Source organism: Ixodes scapularis, unplaced genomic scaffold (genome assembly GCF_016920785.2).
Source record: "Ixodes scapularis isolate PalLabHiFi unplaced genomic scaffold, ASM1692078v2 PGA_scaffold12__126_contigs__length_90152505, whole genome shotgun sequence".
Lineage (NCBI taxonomy): Eukaryota > Metazoa > Arthropoda > Arachnida > Ixodida > Ixodidae > Ixodes > Ixodes scapularis.
Window position 1 is genome coordinate 12,266,622 of NW_024609838.1, and position 22,012 is coordinate 12,288,633.

The window sequence follows — 22,012 nt, forward strand, 5'->3', positions numbered from 1 at the left end:
ACATACAGTATGAACTTGCTAAAAGGAAAGACTACTAACTATGTGTCACATTGCAAGCCATACGCTGTGCGTTTCAGCAATTAACACCAACCAGAAAGTAATCGACGCGATTAAAAGAAAGTGTTAGTAGATCGTCCTGATACTTCCAGTAGCAAAACGATGTACGCGCAAAAGCGTTATAGGAGTATTGGGCACCGTTCCCGGGGTTACCGAAATGATCTACTAAACCTCGCTAAAGTTTGACTGGCCGCACCTCCCGCGTCTGCAATACCATCCGTATGCCAAAGGAAGTGAAGGTAAACTGACCCGAGGTATCAACTCTTTCTGCTTTGTTCAAGAATTCATATAAACCACTCCAGTATGAACATGATCTACCTAGAGTTAACCGAGTGTACTGAGAAATTATTTCTAATCTGAAAGAACGGCATCTGATATCTCTCTTTACGTACTAAACGTTTAACTCTTTTTTTTTTTTTTACTTTTAATTTAGTTTACACACGCGAAAAGGCAACTGACAATTTGATAGATACGCGAAAGTTGTTTCACTATAATAATAAAAAAAAGAAGATAAGAAAAAAGACGAACGTATTTCTTTGCACGCAAGTCGCAAATTGGGTTTTGTTAAAGGCATATTCACGAATTTCGTACCGTATAACCAACGCGTGGTCCGTTTTCCAACTTGCGTGGAACTTTTTTTTTTTTTCAAACTCAAATTCTCATTTGAGGTTTTATCTTTTGTATTGTTTTTTCTTGTTTCTTTTGAGAAGTTACGAAGAGGCGTCTTGTTACTATCGGAAGAAACGAAGATAAGAGACGAGTCAGGCCGCATACGCCTTCTATCTTAGAAGAGGTCCCACCGTCAAGACGGGCGCGCGCAATCGCAACCGGTGCATACATCGTTCAGAAGTGCGCGGTTCAACTCGTTCGATTCACTTCCGATCCGTATACTTTTGTAGGGACCCAGTATTTCGCGAGCGGTGCCCCACTCGGAAACAATGTTTCACCGCTGGTGGGCGCCGTGCTTCGTTCGACTTCTGCTCTGCTTGCAGCAGACGCCTTGGATAGCTGCCAGGAAGCCAAACTTCGTCATTATGATGATGGACGACGTGAGTTGACTCGCTCATGCGCCAGGTGTTGTACACCAACTCGACTCTTCGATGTCGCGGCACAACGTTGGCGTAATCTCACGCGAATATGCGCGTGAGATTCTGCGCACGTGCACCGCCTACACCTGGCCGGGGGGGGGGGGGGGGGGGGGGGGGGGGGGGGCTATGTTTTACAAGATTTTCGTTTCTCCGGAAGTGAGGATATCGCGTCTGATTAGTTAGAGGCTCTCGTGATTTGAGCCTCGAACCAATCAGGCGCGATATCGTCACTTCCGTTTATTTTTAGGAGAAACGAAACATTTGTCGAACATAGCCCTCCTGGTGTGAGCGAACGCGGACTTGTTTGTAAAAAGGGTCATACTCCCTTTCAATTTAAAGGGGTGTCAGTTACCGGGAGCTGGCCCACTTTTCCCAACGAAAATTTGAGATCCCCTATAACTTTTTTTATTAAGGTAACGGCAAGCCCCGGAACTTTGGCATCTGGTCCGAACTAAAGTCACTGGACTTTAGTCCCAACAGAGGAGGCTATGCCCAACCGCTCGCGCTATGCGCGGGGAGTGAACTTTCGGCGATCCGTAGTTTATATTTGCAATAAAATAAACAACGTAGTTATGTTTTGTTTTTTGTTCGGCGACACGGTGAACTTGCATAGGACAAAGGTGCATACGTTGGCCAGTCAGTGTTAGGTCCCTATGCGGAGTGCACGTCGTCTGCTTATTGCGCAGGAGCTGCAGTGACGTCAGAATGACGCCGTGCTCTGATTGGCTCCGATTGAAATGATACTGGGTAAACCTGGATGCCACATACCTCAAAGTCTACCCATTATTTTTTTATTTTATTTTTCAATCTGCCAATAAGAGCTCGGCGTTCTGACATCATCGCAACCCCTGTGCAAGAAGCAGACGACACTTGCGCCCCGCATAGCATTCCCAAGTCATGCGCCCTGTATACCTCACAACGTGATGAAGTCGTCGTAGCAATTCGGCAGTGAAGAAGAGTGTCCCGTTGACCTTGTATTTCCAGATGGGCTGGGGAGACTTGGGCGTTTTGGGGCAGCCGGCGAAGGAGACACCGAACCTAGATCGAATGGCTGCAGAAGGGATGCTCCTCACGGACTTCTACACTGCGAACCCGCTCTGCTCACCTTGTAAGTCGAACAAGGGTATCCTCGGGCGTACTGCTCATATATACCCCACACGAAAGACAGTCTGAAGACATGTGCCAAGACATGTATGAAGCAGATATGATTTGGACACACTCGAGTCGTATCCGCAGATAGTTCTGTCATTGCGTGTTTGACGCGAACACCGCGTCTTTTGTTTACGATACTGCGGCTGTACGGAGAACGCATGTCTACAGGGAACATGGCGTCTTTTGTATACGATGCTGCGGCTACACGGAGAACCGAATCGCGAATTCGAACGAACACTGCAATCACGAAATAAACGACGACCTTAGCGTTTATCAGGTATAGAACTTCAGATTTATTGACAGACACTCTACGAGGATCGATTCCTTTGAAGAATCTCAGAACTGTGCCTGAATACCGGCTGCAAATCATATAAAAAAAAATTCATTGCTTGTTGTATTTTCTTCTTTTTTTTTCTAGGCTTATGATTTGTTTTTTTACAGCAAGAGCCGCTTTACTGACCGGTCGTCTTCCCATCAGGAACGGGTTCTACACTACCAACAACCACTCCAGAAACGGTGCGTGCGTTCTAATACCCACGGCTATAAGCAGCGACTGATCATAGCTTCTATGACACGTGCAGCGTACACGCCGCAAGAGATTGTGGGCGGTATTCCGGACGAAGAGCTGCTCATCCCCGAACTTCTTGCCACCGCTGGTTACAGGAACGCGATTATCGGCAAATGGTAATTACAATGCTTCCATCGCGCAAGCTCCATAGATGGGGAGTACAAGAGCAAACATTGGAAGTCTTCAACGACTGGAGCCAGAGGGGGGAAGGGGAGGTGCCGTGTGCTGTTAGGGGTGGCACATCCCTACGTGACTAAGGGCCTACTGGTCCCCCTCCCCTCCCCTCCCCCTCCCCTCCCCCCCCCCCCCCCCCCCCCCCCCCCGGGCGGATACGCCACTGCTTGTGGACGCCGCCATTGTAGTGCGTTGTGCAGAACGGGCGCAACTGGCAATTGTTACAACTCTTGAAAAGTAAAGTCAGTAGGCAGGCGAGCTAATTGATGTTACACATTTTTGAAAAAAAAAAAAAAAAAACGGAGACGACAGACGAAAAAGAGGACAAGTTTTGTGTGTTGTCTCCTTTTTCGTCCGTGGTCCCCGGTTTTTTCAAAAATGTGTTACAACTCGTACGACTTTCTGAGCTTTAGATACTGTCAAGACACTCAGGCGGTATTGTTGCGCCGACTTTTTGAACATTCCTTGATTACGAAAAAGCGTTTCGAACAATGATTTTAGGCACCGAAATTGCCCAAGTGTCGTTGGTCTGGAGCATAGCCTATTTAGTGGCTCCAAGTTTGACTATCGCGTGGCAAGGGTCTCTGCTCGTGCGAGCAAGCACGTGCAACCGCAAGCCTGTCCAAGTTGCGTCCACGCTAATGCTGCACGTGCTGAGAAATCTTTTGCTGACGTCATAGTCAGCATTCGGCCAATCGTGGCAGGTCGACCACTGCGACTTTTTCAATCACTCACGTCCCCAATAGACCATTGAAAGCAAGGCCACTAGCTGCCGCCATGTCGCATTGCACGTGCCGCATTGCACGTGCGCCTTCGCTCGCGCGAAGAAGCACGTGCAATTCGAGGCATGCCGCGGCTATGTTCAAGCCACCATGGTTCAAGCGCAAGCTGCACATGCTTGCACTCGCGTAGCAACGGTCGGGCACCATGCTTGTCATTAGGGAGTTTTCGTAGATCGTTTTCGCCGTCCCGCAAAACCTTCCGCAACCCGCTACGATAGCGGGAACTCCACAGTCAAGGCTATCGACGCGCAGGCGCAGTAGAAGCTTCTTCGTTGTGGAACGCTTAGCGGAGTGGGCAACGCGGTCTACGAAAACTCCCTATTGTCTTTTAGCGATGTGCGCGACCAAAAGCGTCGCTGCGATCAGCTTTCCACGATGAACCAAACCGTGGGCATATGAGCATTGTGAGATTGTCAATTTTGACGGTGTTAGTTTCGGATTGCGATGGCTCCTATAGCTTCCACTGTGCTTTTTAAACACACCACCAAACTTGTCGTCGCACCTGATGGTAAGTGGCCAGGATAACAACTGGTGACGTCACGGCGAGGCAAATCCTAATCGTGACGTCACGGAGGGAAAGCATAAGAGGGCGCCACCGAAACATCTCGGCGCTATTAGCATACCGAGACAGGGCAGTGACGTTTCGTTTGACAGGTAGCGCCATGTTACGCGAAAGTTTCGCAACTCTGAGACTGCCCGCGGCTGCACTCATTAGATCTGATTTCCAGCTCCAAAGTCCGAGTGCCGAGTACGAGCGCTTGTGCTTAATCGTTCGGCAGCATGGCCCACCAAGTTGTGCTTTAGGGTCGCCAGCCGCGCTAACCAGCAGCCGTCCGAAATTCCTCCTGTACACTGCCCTGGCGGCTACGCCGCACTGCAATAATGGACCTTTTTCCGTTAAGCATCTGCGCATGCGTATACACATCCTGCTTTGGCCTTACTTCCGCTGTCCCCATTTTTGGAGGGCACCGTCTTGCAAGATCAACCATTGTCAGCATCTATCCGTTTTTTTTTTTAAGCATTTGTCGTGGCATGGAGAGCAATAAGCAAACTCGGCAGAGACACTTAAATCAGCTTACGTGTAGGAATGTTTTCGCACTCCTACACGCAGCGCGCTCCCAAGCAGCGCGCCACGTCTTCCTTTTTCAGACGACGCTCCGGCGGTGACATGACGCTCCTTCACTGCGCAGGCGCGCCGCGCACGCCGGTTCCACGGCTTCCATGACGTTGTATCTGCGTCGCTGTGCTTTTCTCTGTGTTTTATTTTTGAGGCGCGTCCGCTTTGACCTCGAGCGGCCTCGCCGGCTTCCGCGAAGAAGCATCTTATATGACGCGTCGCTGCCAATGGGACTTTAAATGCCGTTTCGCTCAGCCAATGGGAATTTAGGTGCCGTTATTTGCTGCTACAGACAACGGCCACAGACGCCGCCGGCTTCGCTCCATGAGAATGCTTTCGCAATAAAACCGACAGAACGACACGATGCACGGCGATGGATCCCGACGGGCCATGGGGCATGTTGGGCTGCCCTGCCATTGCTTTGGGCGCCAAGAACCTTGGAGGCTATGGCCCTTCATTTGTGACTCGCAGACAAACCTCCAGAGGGTGCCAGTTTCTCGATAACAGTCCACTGACAAGCCTGTTTTATATAAAAGCTCATTCAGATAGTTGCGTCGTGTCTGGAGGATCTAGCTTCGCACGCGATTTCACGGATGTCCCCGAACTCGCGGTCGTATACGCGACGGAACTCTGTGAGCTAGCTTTTAGGGGAACAGCCGAACAGGCTTGTCGACTCCCGATCGTGACATGGTTCGTCTCAGATTAGGACGCTGCTCCGCTCACCCGTTGTGGTCCCTCTACTTCTTTACAGGCACTTGGGCCACCAGGAGCAGTTCCTCCCTCTTCGCCACGGCTTCCACGAGTGGTTCGGGTCGCCCAACTGCCACCCCGGGCCTTACGACAACGTGGAGCGCCCCAACATCGCCGTCTTCAGAGATTCTGACATGGTTGGAAGGTCCAGGCTATCACCGTTTGTTCGGGGTAAAATCACTGGACTTTGGGAAAGTATAGCGCCGAGCTCCCAAGATTAGTCGCCATTTCGATCCATAGAATGGGCAGCTTCTTCTTGAACTCTGCATCCTTGGTGAGCCGATCCAAACTCGCGATGAAAAAGGTTGGCCTAGAAAGACATTTTTTTTTATTATTATCCATAGACCGGGCGAAGCAGACGCACGAAGAACCATAGAGATCTGTGGAGGACAGCATGATTGATAAGTTTATTGCATATAAAGTACCAAAGAGTACTTATATTGGCGAGGAACGCTTTCAGTGCGATGATGCTTCATAGTGATCTTAGCTCGCCTGGTTCGGAATGACACTTTTGAAGATTTCAAAGGACCGAAGTGGCGATTACAACAGGTCCCGATCAGCCATGTTCTGTCTGTCTCCTGCTAGGAGGCACGGAAGGTATTGGCCCTATTTTCCCAAGATCCAGTGATTTTAGTTCGGGGATGTTCATCTTGAACAAGCTAAACACTTCAACGCTTGTCTTTCTCAATTTTCAGGTACTACGAAGACTTCGACATTGACCTCGACAACAGGACGTCAAATCTGACGTTACAGTTCACGCAAGTACTTGAGCATTTCAACCTGAAAAGTGTATCGATCGTCTGACTATGCACACGCAAATTTCATGCTCGGAGGGAAAACAGCGTAGAATTAACATGCGTAATTAGACACACACACAGAAAAAGAACCTGCCAGAGTTGCATGTGTGACGCATGTTTCGTCGGCGACATTTCCCCTCGCTAGAAGCGTCGGTCTAACTTTAAGTATTTTTGAAGACTCCTGATAAGCTTCGTGATAAGTATTGGATAGGTCTATTTACAGAGACCCGAGAAGAGTGTACACAAGCGTCAAGATGCTCGCTTTCCCCTTCTAAGAAATATGAAGAAATAGATTAGATAGAGAGTAGGTAGAAGAGAAAATGAAGAGTGAAGATAAGACACCATGGATAGCTATGTGTACACATGTATATGCACAAGTTCATTTGCGTGTATACGCGCCCGCGTTTCTCCCAGAAAGCACACGTTATCTAAGTGGCTATCTAACGGCGTTCGGTGTACTTTGCAACGTTCTTCGATTTCAGGAAGCGGTGGAGTTCATTGACCGACAGCACGACCGTCCTTTCTTTCTGTACTGGGCGCCGGATGCGAGCCACACCCCTGTGTACTCATCGAAGGCTGTCAGGGGGCGGAGCATCAGGGGGGCGTGAGTGTTTACCGTTATGCTCCATGTACGGTTAGCCACGTCCTTTTTTTTTTTTCTTTATTCATATTGAACCTGCATCGGCATAAGGAACCATCGCAGGGGGTGAACAGACATGAAAGAAAAAAAGGTTTCCGCGTTTGCGGCACGAGCAATCTCCAAGGGCAGAGCATTCTATTCCTTAATGGTCTTTAACAAAAACAAAAACTTCTGACCCAATTCGTTTTTGGTACGAAGCTCGCTGTGAAATATAATTGGGAGATCAAAAGTGTGGCGGTCTATAGATATCAGTGATTGTTTCATTGGCATAAAAATTTTAGACGAAATTTTCTTTTTCGCCGGAGCGCCAATGAATTTTATCCTATAGACCAGGGGTGGCCAGGCTGACCCGGCCTAAGAGCCGCAAACAGAATCACGAAGCTTCCAAGAGCCGCAAGGGGAGCGGGGGGACGCAAACGTTTGTGAAGAGCAATAAACGAAACTCAAACTATTTTCAATCTATCCGAGCCAAAAGCAGCCCACCTCTACGTAAAGCAGCAGTAGCGCAAGACTACGAAACCGCAACTCGTCTTTCGATTTAAAACGCGTTTTATTTTTCTATTTGGAAAAGTGCTTATGTGAGAGGGAGCGAGGTGTGGAAGGGGGAGGGGGGGTGTAGGTGAGGGATTCGCGAGCCGTAATTTAAGAAGCGGAGAGTCGCATGCGGCTCGCGAGCCGCAGCTTGGCCATCCCTGCTATACACCTTTCCAAAAAACACTCGACCCCAGGGGCAACAAACCGTTTTCGAGCCCAGTCATTGAGTTTGAGGCTAGACTGTCACCGGCGTCCCTCCTAACCCTAACCGAGTGGACTGTGATTTCAACAGGCGCAGCCTGCGTAGGCGCAGTTTCAAACGCTGCCGGCGGCTAAATTCTCGTATTTTCCCGCTATATTTTGTGTTTCTTGGTACATGTATGTTCCCGAGGACATTGAGAAAGCATTGTGCCACATTTAAAAAAACAAAAAAGCAAAAAAAAAAAAAAAAAAAAGCTATTTTTGTTGGGTACGCGCGCGACAGAACGAATGCGACTGGAATGTATAGTTCTAGTCATTTGTTTTTTTCTCACGATAAGTTTTTTTCGGCGCCGCGGGATTCGCCGTATGTGAAATGACAAAGCGCTTTGCTGTCAAAAATAAATTGCAACCAAAAAGGGCCGAAAGTCATGCATTTTTCACGCTCACAAATAACGTGTTTACCGATGGACAGGACACGGACATACAATTGAGGAAGTGTTAACATCCGAACGATATATCGTACGTACCACACGATGCAGCGTTATCCGAAAATAATTTATTTCAGAAAGATCTCAAATAACACAGTCACAGTCGACGACAGTCACATCCTGACGATCGGACGGAATCCGAGATCACTTCGTTTCGAGGCACGTTTCGGGGAGAGCTTCCTTTTTTCACAACCGCACCAAGGCAAAGAAACAAACGCGACTGACCCGTTTCTCACCCCAACCCGGACAACTATTTTTGGAGATGACTGAGGATTCTACGCGGATTATCTCTGGGAGGGGGGAGCACAATGTTCGCCAAATCGCGTCGAGGGTCGTTCAACGTCCTTCACCTCCTTCGCTTCCCGCGAATGTCAAGCAGAAAAGCTTGAATGGCAGGCACTTACCAGCCTTATTTCTCACAATGGAAGATAACACAAAAAGGGTACGTAGCACGCATAAAAAAAATTAAGGGGAAACTTTCAAGACGGGCGAGAAAACCTCGAATGCAAAACCGCAAAAACGTAGGTAGAGAACCGCGCTGAGCGGGTCTTCACAGTCCCAGAGAGCGGCAGAAAATTTCTAGCTGATAGAGGGCGCGAGAGTCGCGCCAGCTTCATCAGCATCAGCAACATGGCGGCGGCCTAGGGGCGTTTTTTGGAAAGGTGTATAGACCTTTGCAAAAAGAGCGCTCGGGCCGCCGCTATTTTGCGAATCGAGCGACCCCTATCAGCCAGAAATTTGCTGGCACCCGCCTGAGCTGTGGAAACCCGGTCAGCGTGACTCCCCACCTGTATTGTGCATTCGGAGTTCGCCGGCTTTTCTTGGAAGTTTTTACATTATTTGCCTGTTGAGCGTGCTTACCCTTTGTATGTTATCTTCCACTCTGAGAACCAGGGAATTCCAGGGCTCGTAGCCGGCTCGGCCTTCGCAGGAAACGAACGAAGAGAGCGAACGTCAAGCAGCCCGCGACGCAGGCAGTTCAACCCAGAGCTGGCCAAATTACTCATATTTTGTAATTAAATTACATTACTAATTACTTTGCTCAAAATTGCTGAAATGTAATTAAATTACATTACAAATTACCCCAGCCAGAAAGTAATTAATTACCATTACTAATTACTTTGCTCAAAATTGCTGAAATGTAATTAAATTACATTACAAATTACCCCAGCCAGAAAGTAATTAATTACCATTACAAATTACTTTTAAAAGTAATGACATTACTTTCGCATTACTTTTGTATACTTTTAAATATAAAGGAGCTATTGATGACTTCCTTTTACAGATAACTTTATTTACATTATTTACACAGTTCATGGCACACAGCTAGAAGTCTCTGTTGCATGTTTACCGATGGACAGAGGAACGCACGCGACTGATCCGTTTCCCACTCCAACCCGGACAACTATTTTTGGAAATGACTGAGGACCCTACGCGGCTTATCTCTGGGAGGGGGAGAACACTTGTCATTGTTCGAGGGCCGTTCCACCAGGGGCCTTGGTTCGACCTACTTCCCCTCCTTCGTTTCCCGAGAATGTCGAGCAGAAAAGGTTGAATGGAAGGCACTTACCAGCCCTATTTCTCACAGTGGACGATAACACAGAGAGGGTACGCAGCATGCATCAAAAAAAGTAAGCGGAAACTTAAAAGAGGGGCCAGAAAACGTCGAATGCAAATCCGCAAAACATAGGTAGAGAATTGCGCTGAGCGGGTTTTCACAGTTCAAGAGAGTGGCAGAAAATGTCTAGCTGATAGCGGGCGCGAGAGTCGCACCAGCCGCATTGGCATCAGCAACATAGCGGCGGCCAAAGAGCGTTTTTTGGAAAGGTGTAGAAATGCGCTCTTGTGTATTGTGGACACAAAAAATATGCCTGGTGCGAAAAAGTAATTAGGTAATTTAATTACAATTACCGTCGTTGGAGTAATTCATTACATTACTAAATTACCTGCTACAAAAAGTAATGAATTACATTACTAATTACTGGAACAAGTAATTAAATTACTGTAATTTCATTACAATAATTACATTACTGCCAGCTCTGGTTCAACCTGCTTGGAAGATTATTTATGTTGAGATAATCTCCAAAAAGCCTTCCCGGCTATGTTCCGGGTCTTCGCGAAAAATAGCAGTTTTAGTAATACGTATAGGAGCAAACGCAGACCCCATACGTTAACGTTAACGTTGCGTCCTCCACACTTCGCATGCGCCATACGTACGTACTGCGGCGAGCCTTGCGTACGTACGCTCGCTATCGATTTTTGCGAACGTACGTAGCGGTCCCCTACGTGCCATCTCGTTGCTCTCGTCGCGCACGGGAAAGCGCGAGACTAGTTCAGTTTGAAAAATGGCGGCGGTGAGGCAAACCCACTGATCTCTATGACAATTGTCATTGAGATCAGTGGGCAAACCAGCGGAAGTGCTACGCGCATTCTAAGGGTTTGCTCGGTTCGCCTTACCATTCAAGATGACATCAACCTCCTCAAAGAAGTCAACGCGACGAACCCTTTCGAGCACCCATAAAGATGGGTGTCGATAGCCAAGAACGTTGGCGACGCCGTCGAACTCAAAAAGGTGTTTACCGTGCAATCGGTACAAAAAAAAAAACAAAAAAAAAAAAAAAAAGACAAAACACGTACACAACAGGCAAACGGAAACACGCGCTTCCCTAACAAAGCGAGGAGAATCGGGGCTTTGGTTTGGCTTGACCGAATACCCGCCTTGGATTGTTTGAAGCAGTTTACAGGAGCACATCTAGATGGCGCTACAAGTCTTTACGTATGGGTTCTTCTTCCGCTGTACTAAAAGTGCGTATTCGACGCGCTCCGTAACGTTCCGTCGACGCAACGTTAACGCTAACGTGGGGGGTTTGCGTTTGCCCCTATACGTATTACTAAAACTCTCTAATAGCTGATAGGGTCGGGTCCGGGTTGTGGTGACGGAATAGACACGTTCGTACAGTTGCATTGAATATGTGCGAAAAAGCAGCTCTCTTCTAGATGTTCCCTAAAACACACCGGATCGGCGATTGTCGACACGGTATATTGGACATGCTGAGTTATTTAAAACCTTTCTCAAGTCCTGTTTGGATAACGCGGCACCGTGGGGTACGTACAATATATATATGTTGTTCGATTGATAATACTCGTTGAATTCCATGGTGTGGGCGGGGAATATCTATGCAGTTCGCATATCCTGTGTGGTCAAATATTTTCGACGGCTAAGACCTTTGAAAATTGACACAGCTGAGTGTACGGTGCCGTAAAAAGATCAACGTAAAAGGAAACAAATTTTCCAGCTGCATTTGTTCGGTCGCGCACGGACTCACCAAAATAGCTTTCATTTCTTTGTTTTTGTTCCCAAAAAATAGTGCAATGCATTCGTAAAAACCCAGAGAAATTCTATTTGCCATAGAACACGAAGTGAAAAATATAACGCGGCAATTTAGCCTCCACCAGCGCCCGGAAGTGCGCCTACGCAGGCTGCCACAGCCCCTGCCTAGAAAACCCACAGCTCAGCGCAGTCGGGCAACACTGACCTACCCTCTCAAATACAGGGCCGTCCGCTGTAAATCGCTTCGTTCGAGACTGCCGCTGGAAAGGTCTATAGCAGGGGTGGCCAAGCTGCGGCTCGCGAGCCGCAAGCGGCTCTTTGCGTGTCAAAGTGCGGCTCGCGCCTCCCTAGCCTATCCCCCCCCCCCCTCCTCTTCCCCGCCTCCCTCCCGGTCACTCGAGCACTTCCGCAAAAGGGAAATGGAATGCGTTTTAAATCGAAAGAAAGGTTGCGGTTTGGTAGTCTTGCTGCTACTACTTCCTTATGTACAGTTGAACTGCTTTTGACTCAGACGGATTGAAAGTAGTCTGTTTTTATTGCTCTGGACAAAAGTTTCTTTCCCTCTTCCCCCCTTCCCGTGGCTCTCGGAAGTTTCGTTATTTTGTTTGCGGCTCTTAGGCCGGGTCAGCCTGGCCACCCCTGGTCTATAGCTTTCTCATCAAGTCACTGACATTAGCGCAATGGCCCTACAGTACCAGGATAAAGCGAGCAGCACGGCTTTGCATCCTGTGTAATTTTTTTATTTTTTATTTTTAATGAGATTTGGTTGACTTTGAGTCGTTTCGATGTCCGCAGTTACGGAGATGCCGTGCAAGAGCTGGACCAAAGCGTTGGCGTCATTCTCGACACGCTGCGTCGTTGGGGGATCGACAACAACACCTTCGTCTTCTTTACGTCCGACAACGGTGCCGCGCTTGTGAGCAAGACGGAAGGTATACCTTGGGATGGGGAACTGAGGCGACGATGGTGTCGCCATTCGCGGACCCTGGATCACATTTGCTGTTTGACCTGGCGGTCGTGGCGACGCAGAGCCTTGGTGGCTTCGTTCTAGAGCGGAAAGGATGTTATCGCTCTTTAAAAAAATATGCAGGGTGCTTTTTTTTTGTTCTACAAATGTCAAAACATAATTGTACCACCGTGGTTCCCACGGGCTCCAAATCTTTAGTGGTTGTGAGTCACGTTCACCTGCACAGACTGCACTAGTGTAACTTTCACGACATTAAAAAAAGAGTAAAGCTTTCGAAGAAAGAAATCCTGTATATATATCTTGCAGGAGGCAGCAACGGTCCTTTCCTGTGCGGCAAACAGACTACTTTCGAAGGCGGCTTCAGGGAACCGGCTATTGCTTGGTGGCCCGGAGTCATCGAGGCGGGAAAGGTATACGTCAACCTGGAGCTACGTATACAGATCAACAATAGACGTCGTCATACCAGCTAAAGCCGCGGGGAAAAAAATGTTTTTTTTTTTTCTTTTTTCGTGATCTAATTTTTACCGGTTATGTCGATATTCTTATCTGCGAGTATTCGCAGTTAGGGTGGACAGCGAATGAGTCGCAATTACGCCTATACTTTATTTCAATTATTCGCGTATGCAAAACAATATAACAATATGAATTACAGCATTCAAACCTCTTTTGGTGGAAACCCCTATTCCCACATCGGAATTCCTTACCTCATTAGGACGCCACTCCTGTATCCGTATTTCCCAATACTTCACCCGTATCTTTCAAATTTCTTTTTGATACGTATCCGCACTACTTTAATTCTTTAAAAAATGAACTTCAGGATCAGTATTAACTTCTTACAGGCGGCCCATTTATAGGGCCGCCTGTAAGCGCCCCAGGCCTCGGATGTCACCTCGATGATGTATGGTGTAACGTGACGATTGTCAACATGACGGTCGTCACATGACGCTGACGTAGGCCCGAGACGTCCTGCCTTGCATACGAGACATCTGGGACGCTTGGGGAACTTATTTTCACGATATCTCCACTATGCACGCATTTGGTTCCTCGCAGGGAACAAGGCAAGTGGTGACTGTTGTGGACCTGCTGCCGACCATAGCGGAACTGGCTCAAGTTTCACTGCCCCCAGGACTGGTTCTAGACGGAACAAGCGTCGTACCGGCACTGCTCAAATCGCCCCACCGCCATTATGAGGATAAAACACCCGACAGGTGCGTCGCAATACAGAAAGGCCTCTCCACGTATGACACGGGCGCCACCGCGCGTAGACTTCCTTCGAGTTCCTGATCAGGCGTTCTAATCGGTCGTTAAAAACAACGCCAATCACGGCCAGGCAATGGCAACTTGTCTGTGTGTCTCCATGGAGGAAACCTGTTAAAACGCTCGAAGTCAGCGCTGTGTAAGTGGCTCTTTCTTTTGTGTGCATGAGAGCTTTAGAGTGCTTGTTTTGAGGGTCCTTGTCAGTCCATGGACGAGATCGTCATGAGGGTCCGTCATGAGCACATTCCAAGGACGCGCATGGACTATACCACGCAAAAGCGTTCCGAAGCGGCCGGAAGTGGCCGAGAGACTTCATTTCCGTCCGGCTAAAAGGCCTGCGCACCGAATAACGCTGACACCCATGTGTGTATACAAGTCACGCGGATGCTGATAGCGAGAGTTTACCATAAGGACCTGCACGCCTCAGACTGGTTGTCAAAAAAGTAGCGTGTCTTTTTTTTTTTTTTTTTTTTTCTCTCCACTTGTCGTGTATGCATCCTGGCTGTGGACAACGAGCTTTGAGGTCGTGCTTAAAGTTGTCGCAGGCATCCGGACCCCCCGTCACCCTCACCTAACTGCGTACAAACAACGGTGAACGCAGGCCCGTGTTCTACTACAGAGGCAACGAGCTCATGGCGTTGCGTAAGGGCGTTTACAAGGCCCACTTCTGGTGCTGGACCAATTCTTGGGAGCAGTTCAAGACGGTAGGGGCGTTCTTGATATCCTGTAGTAATCTTAAAAGACTATTTTATTAGGAAGTTTTCGTAGACCTTTTTCCCATCTCCGCTACGCTCTCCGGAACGAATACTCCACTACTGCGCATGCTCGGCGCTAGCCTTGCCTGCAGAGTGCCAGATCTCGTAGCGGGTTGCGGAGAACGTTGCGGGACAGCGAAAACGAAAACCCCTTCTTAGGGAGTTTTCGTAGACCTCCTTTCTCCCTCCGCTCAGCCCTCCGCAACGAAGACGCCGCTACTGCGCCTGCGCGCATCGTAGCATGTTGCGAAGAACGTTGCGGGACAGCGGAAACGATCTATGAAAAACCTCTATTATCATTTGTGGCAACGCGTACGCGCCCGTTAATTCTTGTCCCACCTTTGTCCAGGGGATTGACTTCTGCCCGGGATTCCAAGTGCCGGGCGTGACGACGCACTCGCAGAGCAACTACACTGCGCATCCGATCCTCTTCCACTTGGGCCGAGACCCCGGAGAAAAGTTTCCCATCCAGTACGGGTGACGAGCAACGTGAAACCTCACTGAGCTTTTGAGTTCATTTGATATCACAAGAAGAGCAAACCACGGGACCTGAGCTGGACACTCGGCGAGAATGTTAATTGGCAAGATTTCTGGCCGCTGCAATTGGCCAGCGCCGGGCTTGATCTTGGCGCTGGCCAATAACGGTGGTCCGAAATCTCGCCGACTTTCTCGTCGGGTGTCCAGTTAGAGCCCTAGAGGACCCAAGCCCAACGCGCCTCGGTGCAGGGCATTGAGAATGTTTCTTTCTCCTATTTATTTTTGTTGCAGTTATTATTTATTTTTTCAACAAACAATAGAGAAATTCCCGACGCGGTTTATGGTGGCTCGGCCCCCCTGGGGTAAAACCCTGGTTTTGGACCCAGGCTCAAACACCGGACCCGGAGGTTTTCTGGTACCTGGAAAGTGGCGCATGTCACTCTAAGACGCTCCTCTCTTCAAGGAAGAGGGGGACAGACAATAAAGAAGGAAGCACCACATTCGTGGTGTTTTCTCCTTCCTTGTCTCTGTGTCCTTGTCCGAGCTGTATTTAATTTGATCTTGCTTATCTGCAGAAGCAACGTATTAGAAAGTCAGTTCCCATACCTCCGACGACGGTACCCGATAACGATATGGTGCATGCGTAAAGGCGCCGGCGGATTATCGGGTATCGTAATCGCATATTTTAAAAGCGGCTTCCGCTAAAAAAAACGTCCGGTAAATGTTTTTCTTTGCTCTTGTTTCGTTAATTAATAGGGTGGGGACTCATGAGTACAACGAAGGCATCGCTCCCATACTCCGAGCCTACCACGAACACAAGCGCACCATGATCCCAGGCAAACCGCTGCTCAACTGGTGCGACCTGGCTGTCATGGTAAACACAAACTCTTCTCGGCGGGATAGCTGGGCCGGAGACTCATCTATAGCTTCAAATGGGAATGTAAAAAAATGTCTAGGCTTCTTTTGTCTTCAACAGTCATCGGCGGCTGGTGTCAATGTGAATGTCGTCTTAACTTGCCTTCCAGCACTGGGCCCCACCTGGTTGTGACCGGTTGAAGCGTTGTCTCCCGGCGCCACCGTCAAGGCCTTATCTCTGCGACTGGCAGCAATAACGGAGACAGGCATCACTCGCCCGCTAAATGTCTGGAGAAAAATAAACGAACGGTGATAATAGAAACGTTTAAATTCAAACAGACTTTTTTTTTTTTTTTTAATTCAAAGCGAGAGCTGAATTTACGGATTTTTCGCTTCTTGTTCCGGTCAATTATCAGTCACTTAATTTTTCATACGGTTGCACAAGAGGTTATTGCCTTTCCCTACCGCTTCACTCTTAATTGCCAGATATGCGGGGAGCTTGACATCTCAATAAAACACACGAACGCAGGAAATGCCACTAGACGCAAATTAGATTCCTTGTGCAAATTAAGTTTGCACGCTTCTGAACGGACCTTTGTATACCAATTTCCGCTGCGGTACGTTCATTGTAACACCCGTGCCACACGGGCCACTCGAATGCCATTCACAACGAATGACATTTGTGTGATCGGCGAATCAGCTCGCAATCTGTCGGGCGTGGAATGCGCCACGCCCGGAGTGTCGCGCGCTGATTGGCCCTCCGCTCAAATGTCATTCGTTGTACATGGCATTCGAGTTGCCCGTGTGGCACGGGTATAAGATACGTTATTTGTCTTACGCCATTCCAGTGTTTTCCTTGAAACTCTTTGTTTGGGACGTACCTGCAGGGCCGGCCCTGTAGGTGGGCGACCTGGACAGTCGACTAGGGCGCCATCGCTCCGTTACTTCCCCCCCCCCCCCCCCCCCCTCTCTTTTTTGCTTTGTTTGGACACCGCGCCCGACACGTCTTTATAGAGGGTATTCTCTAGACACCATATTTGAGGGCGGTGTTTAGAGCACATGATTGATTGATTGAAACGTTTATTTAATTTCCATGCCTCTGGTCTATGGAACCTCATGTGGCATGGGGGAAGGGGGAGTGGGAGAGGGGTAGTGATGGGATGGTGATGGATTAGACGTACCGTCCGATCCCGGAGGACCGGAGGTAGGAGATGATTGATGCGAAGATGAGATCTCGTTCTGCGGGTGCTGAGGTTCTCGGATGCGTTCATTCCCGAAGGGTCATTGGTCTAAGGTGCGGCGGTAAGGTGTTAATTGCCGCTATCCGTTCTAGTGACGTCCCTTCACAGGACCATACAAGATGGTAGCAAGTCGCAGGGAAACCGCAGTGTGGACATCCAGGGTCAGGACCTGTGTCATTCTCATCTGTTGACTTGTAGAACTTGGCACGCCAAGAGGGAGTCACCATAGTCCGAGTCTGGAGCCTGTGTAGTGCGACTTGCTCCCATCGTGGAAGCCCGCGAGGGATCGGGTGGGGGTTAGAAGGTAGGAGCGCTGCAAGGCGCGCTTTTCGTGCTCTTTGTTCTTCCTTCTTCTTTTGCGTTAGATCAAAGCCCTCGTCAGGTGGAACGTCCCGTTGAACGGGCGAGGGGACCGGGCCTTGTGAGGGCTGAGTATTTGCCTGTAGCAGTGCCCTCGCGGCCCCGTCCGCCCGCTCGTTCCCTGGAACGCTTGCGTGGCCCGGTATCCACGCGATGGTGATTGTTTGTCGAGCCGCGGCTTGACGAACCAGTTCGCGGATGCGCGCAACTGTAACGTTGCATGTGCTCAACTGCTGTAGTGCACGCATTGCCTCTTGGGAGTCGGTGTATATTCGAGTTTCTGTAGTTTCTGCTCGTGGCATGTTCGTGGCTGTTTCAACGGCGAACAAAACTGCCAGAAGTTCAGCCATGCAACTGCTCCGTGTACATGCGGTAAGCTTGTGGTTCGTCTCTTTGCGTGTAGGGGAATGCCAGGCAATCGCAGTGCGACCGTTGTTGTCTCTCGCCGCGTCCGTGTAGAAGACATCCACGTGCGCGGCAAGCTTGCTGACTTCAGCGCGGTGGATGGCTACTTGTGTAGCACGTCGTCCAGGGTGATCAGGTCCTTGATGACTTGGGAGGGGTTGATGGGAGTGACTGCCTCTGCATCCCAAGGTGGCGTCGGTGTAGGCATGAGTGGGCCGTCAATTAGGTCGGAACGGCCAATCGAGGCAAGAATAATTCGCCCGTGAGGAGTGCGAGATAGCCGCTGAGCTTGGCTTATCCGCATCTCCTCGGCAATCTCACGGATGGTGTTCATTTGAGCGGTCCTTTCTAGCTGTTCAACCGGTGTCAGAAGCGGGGGAGCCCTGTAACGACCCGCATGGCCGCTCTCAGCATGGTTACTAGTGTGGTTTCTTGAGTATTTGTAAGGCGGAGGTAGTTCAGTCCGTACACTACCTTCGCAATTAGGAGGGTACGGACGAGTCGCCGGAGGAGATCATCCTGTGCACCCCAGGCCTTGCTCGAGATAGCCTTGAGCAAGTCTAGGCCCTCCTTCCACTGCGATTTTACTCTCCGAAGCCAAGTGACTGCACCGCCTTTGTGGTCAAATGGGACCCCGAGGATTTTGACGGAGTTGTTCTGGGCGATGGGGATTCCATCCACCCTCAGTTGGATGTCGGTACGGGCGCTCCTGCGTCGGCTGGGTATAACCATGTACGTGGTCTTCTCCTTTGATAACTCCAACCCTGATCGGATGGCGAAGGTCATGACAACGTCAAGCGCGCTCTGCATGTAGCGTTGTTGGCTATCCGCCCCACCTGCCGTCGTCCACAGGGTGACGTCATCCGCATAAATGGTGAAGCGAATTTGTGGGATGGCTTCAAGGGCGAGAGCCAGGTCAACCATGGCGATGTTGAATAGTAGCGGCGACAAAACCGCCCCCTGTGGAACACCGATATTGTTTGTTCTCCATTGACCTTTAGTTTGTCCGATAGAAACCTGGAACGTGCGATCCTGTAGGAATGTTTTGATGAAATTCAGGAATCGGCCCTGTATACCTCTTTTCTTTGCGGCGGCCACGACTGTGCTGTGTGGTATCGAATCGAATGCCTTCCGTACACTGTAAAAAATTTCCGTAATTTTACAAACACTTTGTCGTAATTCTGACGGACAGTGTGTCCGTTTCTTAGTTAACGGACATAAAACCCATTTTTCGTTAGGTTGAATAAAATAGTATAGTTGTGTGCCAAAGAGTACCATAGTAGAAGATAAAAGCGTTAGAAGTGCTTTTATCGTCTAATCCTGCTAAGAGCAATTCGTTATAGTAAAGAGGAAAAAGACTATACTAAGAAACCCACAGTACCCTGCAAAAGGAACAAATAAAAGTGGGGGGAAACACAAAATAGAAATCAAGTAAAAGTCTGCAATTCACGTTAAAGCACATAGGCACTGCTCTACCTCAGTGGGAGTGAAGGTAGCGAGTTTCCTGTCTACAGATGTTTTCGAGCTTGTGATGATTGTTAGCGGGGTTCTGCGTGAGTGCAAATAAAGGGATTGCCAGAACAGTGAAGACCACACCAAGAAGGAAGGCTGTTGTTCTACAGTACGAAACGGTTGAAAGGCACCAGCACAATTCTTGCAAACAACTCCTTTCAGTGCTGTCTCGTGAAGTTGCAGTTCCACAACGCTGATTAGGAGGCATAATAAGACAACCCGCTGGAGGGCCACACTTGAGATCAACTCTGGTCGTCCAGTGAAGGGCCAGAATTCTAGCCAATGTCAAAGCAGTGAGTGATCCGGAGTGAGCCTACAGTTCTTAGCACGATCCTTTCTGTAAGCAGTGTGCTCCACTGTAGCAATTGACAAGGCGACTGCCATAAACCGAATCCTGCATCCACACTTTACATGCCGCTAGAACTGTTCAGGGATGCGTCTCATGGAGTGAGTGAAGGTGCAGCAGCTTATTCGGGACCAAGTGCCCTGTTTGAGAACCACACTGCGAGTTGAAGCAACGCAAACCAGGGAGTACAGGGATGGGGTTCGTCTGGGCGGGCCAAGGTGGTGGAACACGGGGGGCAGCGTCGCTGGTTGCCCGGGCTGGCCAGAGTGCGGTGTCCGTACTCGACACAGCTGTTGCAATGATGGGCTCGAGGTTTGTGGGGACGGCAGCGAAATTCAAGGCGGCGGTAGTACACTGTGTAAGGGACATGGGTTCCGATGAAGGCGATGATGGCTGAACCTGTTGTGCCTACTCGCCTTGCGTGAAGGATGTCACCTTGATAAGACTCCAGATCATTGATGATCTCGTCGGGGGTGGCCTCCGAGGCAATTCCACGTATAACACCTCGGCAGGAGTTGTTTGGAGTGGCTAGGTAGGAGTGGACGGGAGGGGAAGTGTTTTGTAAGGTGATATTGGTGATGCGAAGTAGCCAGTTGACGATGCTTCGTGATGGGTGTGGAGGACGGTTATTTTGCCGGAGGTGGAGCGACACGTCGGTACATGTATGAGCAGGGAGCTGTGCGGCTTGCAAGAACGCCGGCAAACTGTCAAGAGGCAGCGCAGCTGCGCCAGCAGGACGGACTGGGAAATGCACTATAACTACGTGAAGTTCGGGGTCAAAGTCGGCCGGAAGACGAGATTTGCGGGGCTTTCCAGGGGTGATCCATTTCCCACCTTGGTCGTCTCGCTTTAGAGAGATTTTCATGTCCTGGCTCAGGATGGACGCAAAGATATTGGTGAGCTGCGAAGCGGCGATGTCGGCTGTAGCCATATTCGAAGCAGAAACGGGCGTGCCGCTCGCAGAACGAGACTCGAGCGAACCGATCTCTCGGCGGACATGCTGCGGCGGGCCGACGGAGCGCGGCGATGTTTATACCAGGATCACGTACAGTCGCGTACAGTTCTCTGGGGTTTGCGGAGCCCGAAGAAGACGTCCGCTCTCGTCGGAGGTTTGCAGCAGTCTCCGGACACTGAAGGTAAGGGCGTTCACATCGAAGAGCTCACTATTGAAAGGGGGCTACTGAGGTTTTAAGAGCCACTGATCGTAGCTATCGCATTCCAAAGACACCGCGTTGTCGTAGATTGTTTTTCACCGGCTACGTCCTGTAGGGCTGAGGCCAGGGCTGGGGGATCCATCGCAGGAAACGCGGAGGAACCAAGCAACGACGTGAGGCTTGCCGAGTCGGTTCGTGGGCGCCGACGACATTCCAGCAACGCTTCCAAGAAGACTAGATATTCTTTTCGGCGAGGACACAATACTTAGACAGCATGCTTGGGGCTGATGAGGATCGCAGGAGGTGGATAACAAGAGAACCAATGCACAGCAAATAGGTCGAGCACGGTACACGGCACAATAGTGGTCGCCGCCATGTTAAATTGAAACGAAACTGACGAAGCCAAGCTCCAGTTTAGTACACAATGCGCTTCGACATGCTTTATTACAAATAATTTTATAAATCTTAAAACAATTTTTTTGTATCTTAAAGTTTTAATTTAAGTCGAATAAAACAATAAAATTCACGTTGCGTCAAATAAACTCGGTCAGAACTCGGAACCAACGAGCATCGCCGCATCGCCATCGCCATCGTAACAAAACGCCAGCAAAACGCAAAAACTTTCGAAAACGAAGCGAGTTTCAAAACTTTCGCAACTCTCGGGCGCTTTCAGACTTTAGGAACACACATCGAAGAACGTTCTTGGAAAAGGGAAGTGTCCTAGGTGCCGGCGCGCCCATAAAACCAGCTGTGGATATGAGTCTAATTGGTAAGTGCTCGCTCACTCGTTTTACTTTTTGAGTCCTTTCTGTTCGGAGCGTTTATGACGTGATCCTTTTGTGTGCAGTCGGCGTGAAAGCGAACGTGTGCGGTTCCTTGTCGCACAGGTGCTTTCCGCATTGGATGACCCTCGAGCTTTTGCCAAGGAAGCCACGGAACCGACGTGTCACTGCACGGGCACTCAGATTGCGGGAAGGCAACCAAAGGCAAAGGTCCCACCGGAG

General features: G+C 49.4%; 1 protein-coding gene across 1 annotated transcript; it reads left to right on the top strand.

Moving 5' to 3' along the window:
• The first annotated feature begins 995 nt into the window (after positions 1-995).
• Positions 996-16,330, top strand: LOC8023297 (N-acetylgalactosamine-6-sulfatase). Its single transcript, XM_040211577.1, has 14 exons — positions 996-1,106; positions 2,130-2,253; positions 2,739-2,813; positions 2,879-2,981; positions 5,690-5,833; positions 6,384-6,450; positions 6,968-7,089; positions 12,475-12,611; positions 12,953-13,056; positions 13,697-13,854; positions 14,505-14,607; positions 15,008-15,129; positions 15,892-16,009; positions 16,161-16,330. The coding sequence occupies exons 1-14, from the start codon at positions 996-998 to the stop codon at positions 16,245-16,247; spliced, it is 1,575 nt and encodes a 524-aa protein (XP_040067511.1). The 3' UTR covers positions 16,248-16,330.
• Positions 16,331-22,012: the final 5,682 nt, after the last annotated feature.

What these genes read in the sequence shown, in the direction of transcription:
- LOC8023297 (XM_040211577.1), top strand. Translation starts at nt 996, where the DNA reads ATGTTTCACCGCTGGTGGGCGCCGTGCTTCGTTCGACTTCTGCTCTGC. An exon ending in AACGCGATTATCGGCAAATG is followed by an intron (nt 2,982 to 5,689) that starts GTAATTACAATG and finishes ACTTCTTTACAG; the next exon opens with GCACTTGGGCCACCAGGAGC. An exon ending in TGACGTTACAGTTCACGCAA is followed by an intron (nt 6,451 to 6,967) that starts GTACTTGAGCAT and finishes CTTCGATTTCAG; the next exon opens with GAAGCGGTGGAGTTCATTGA.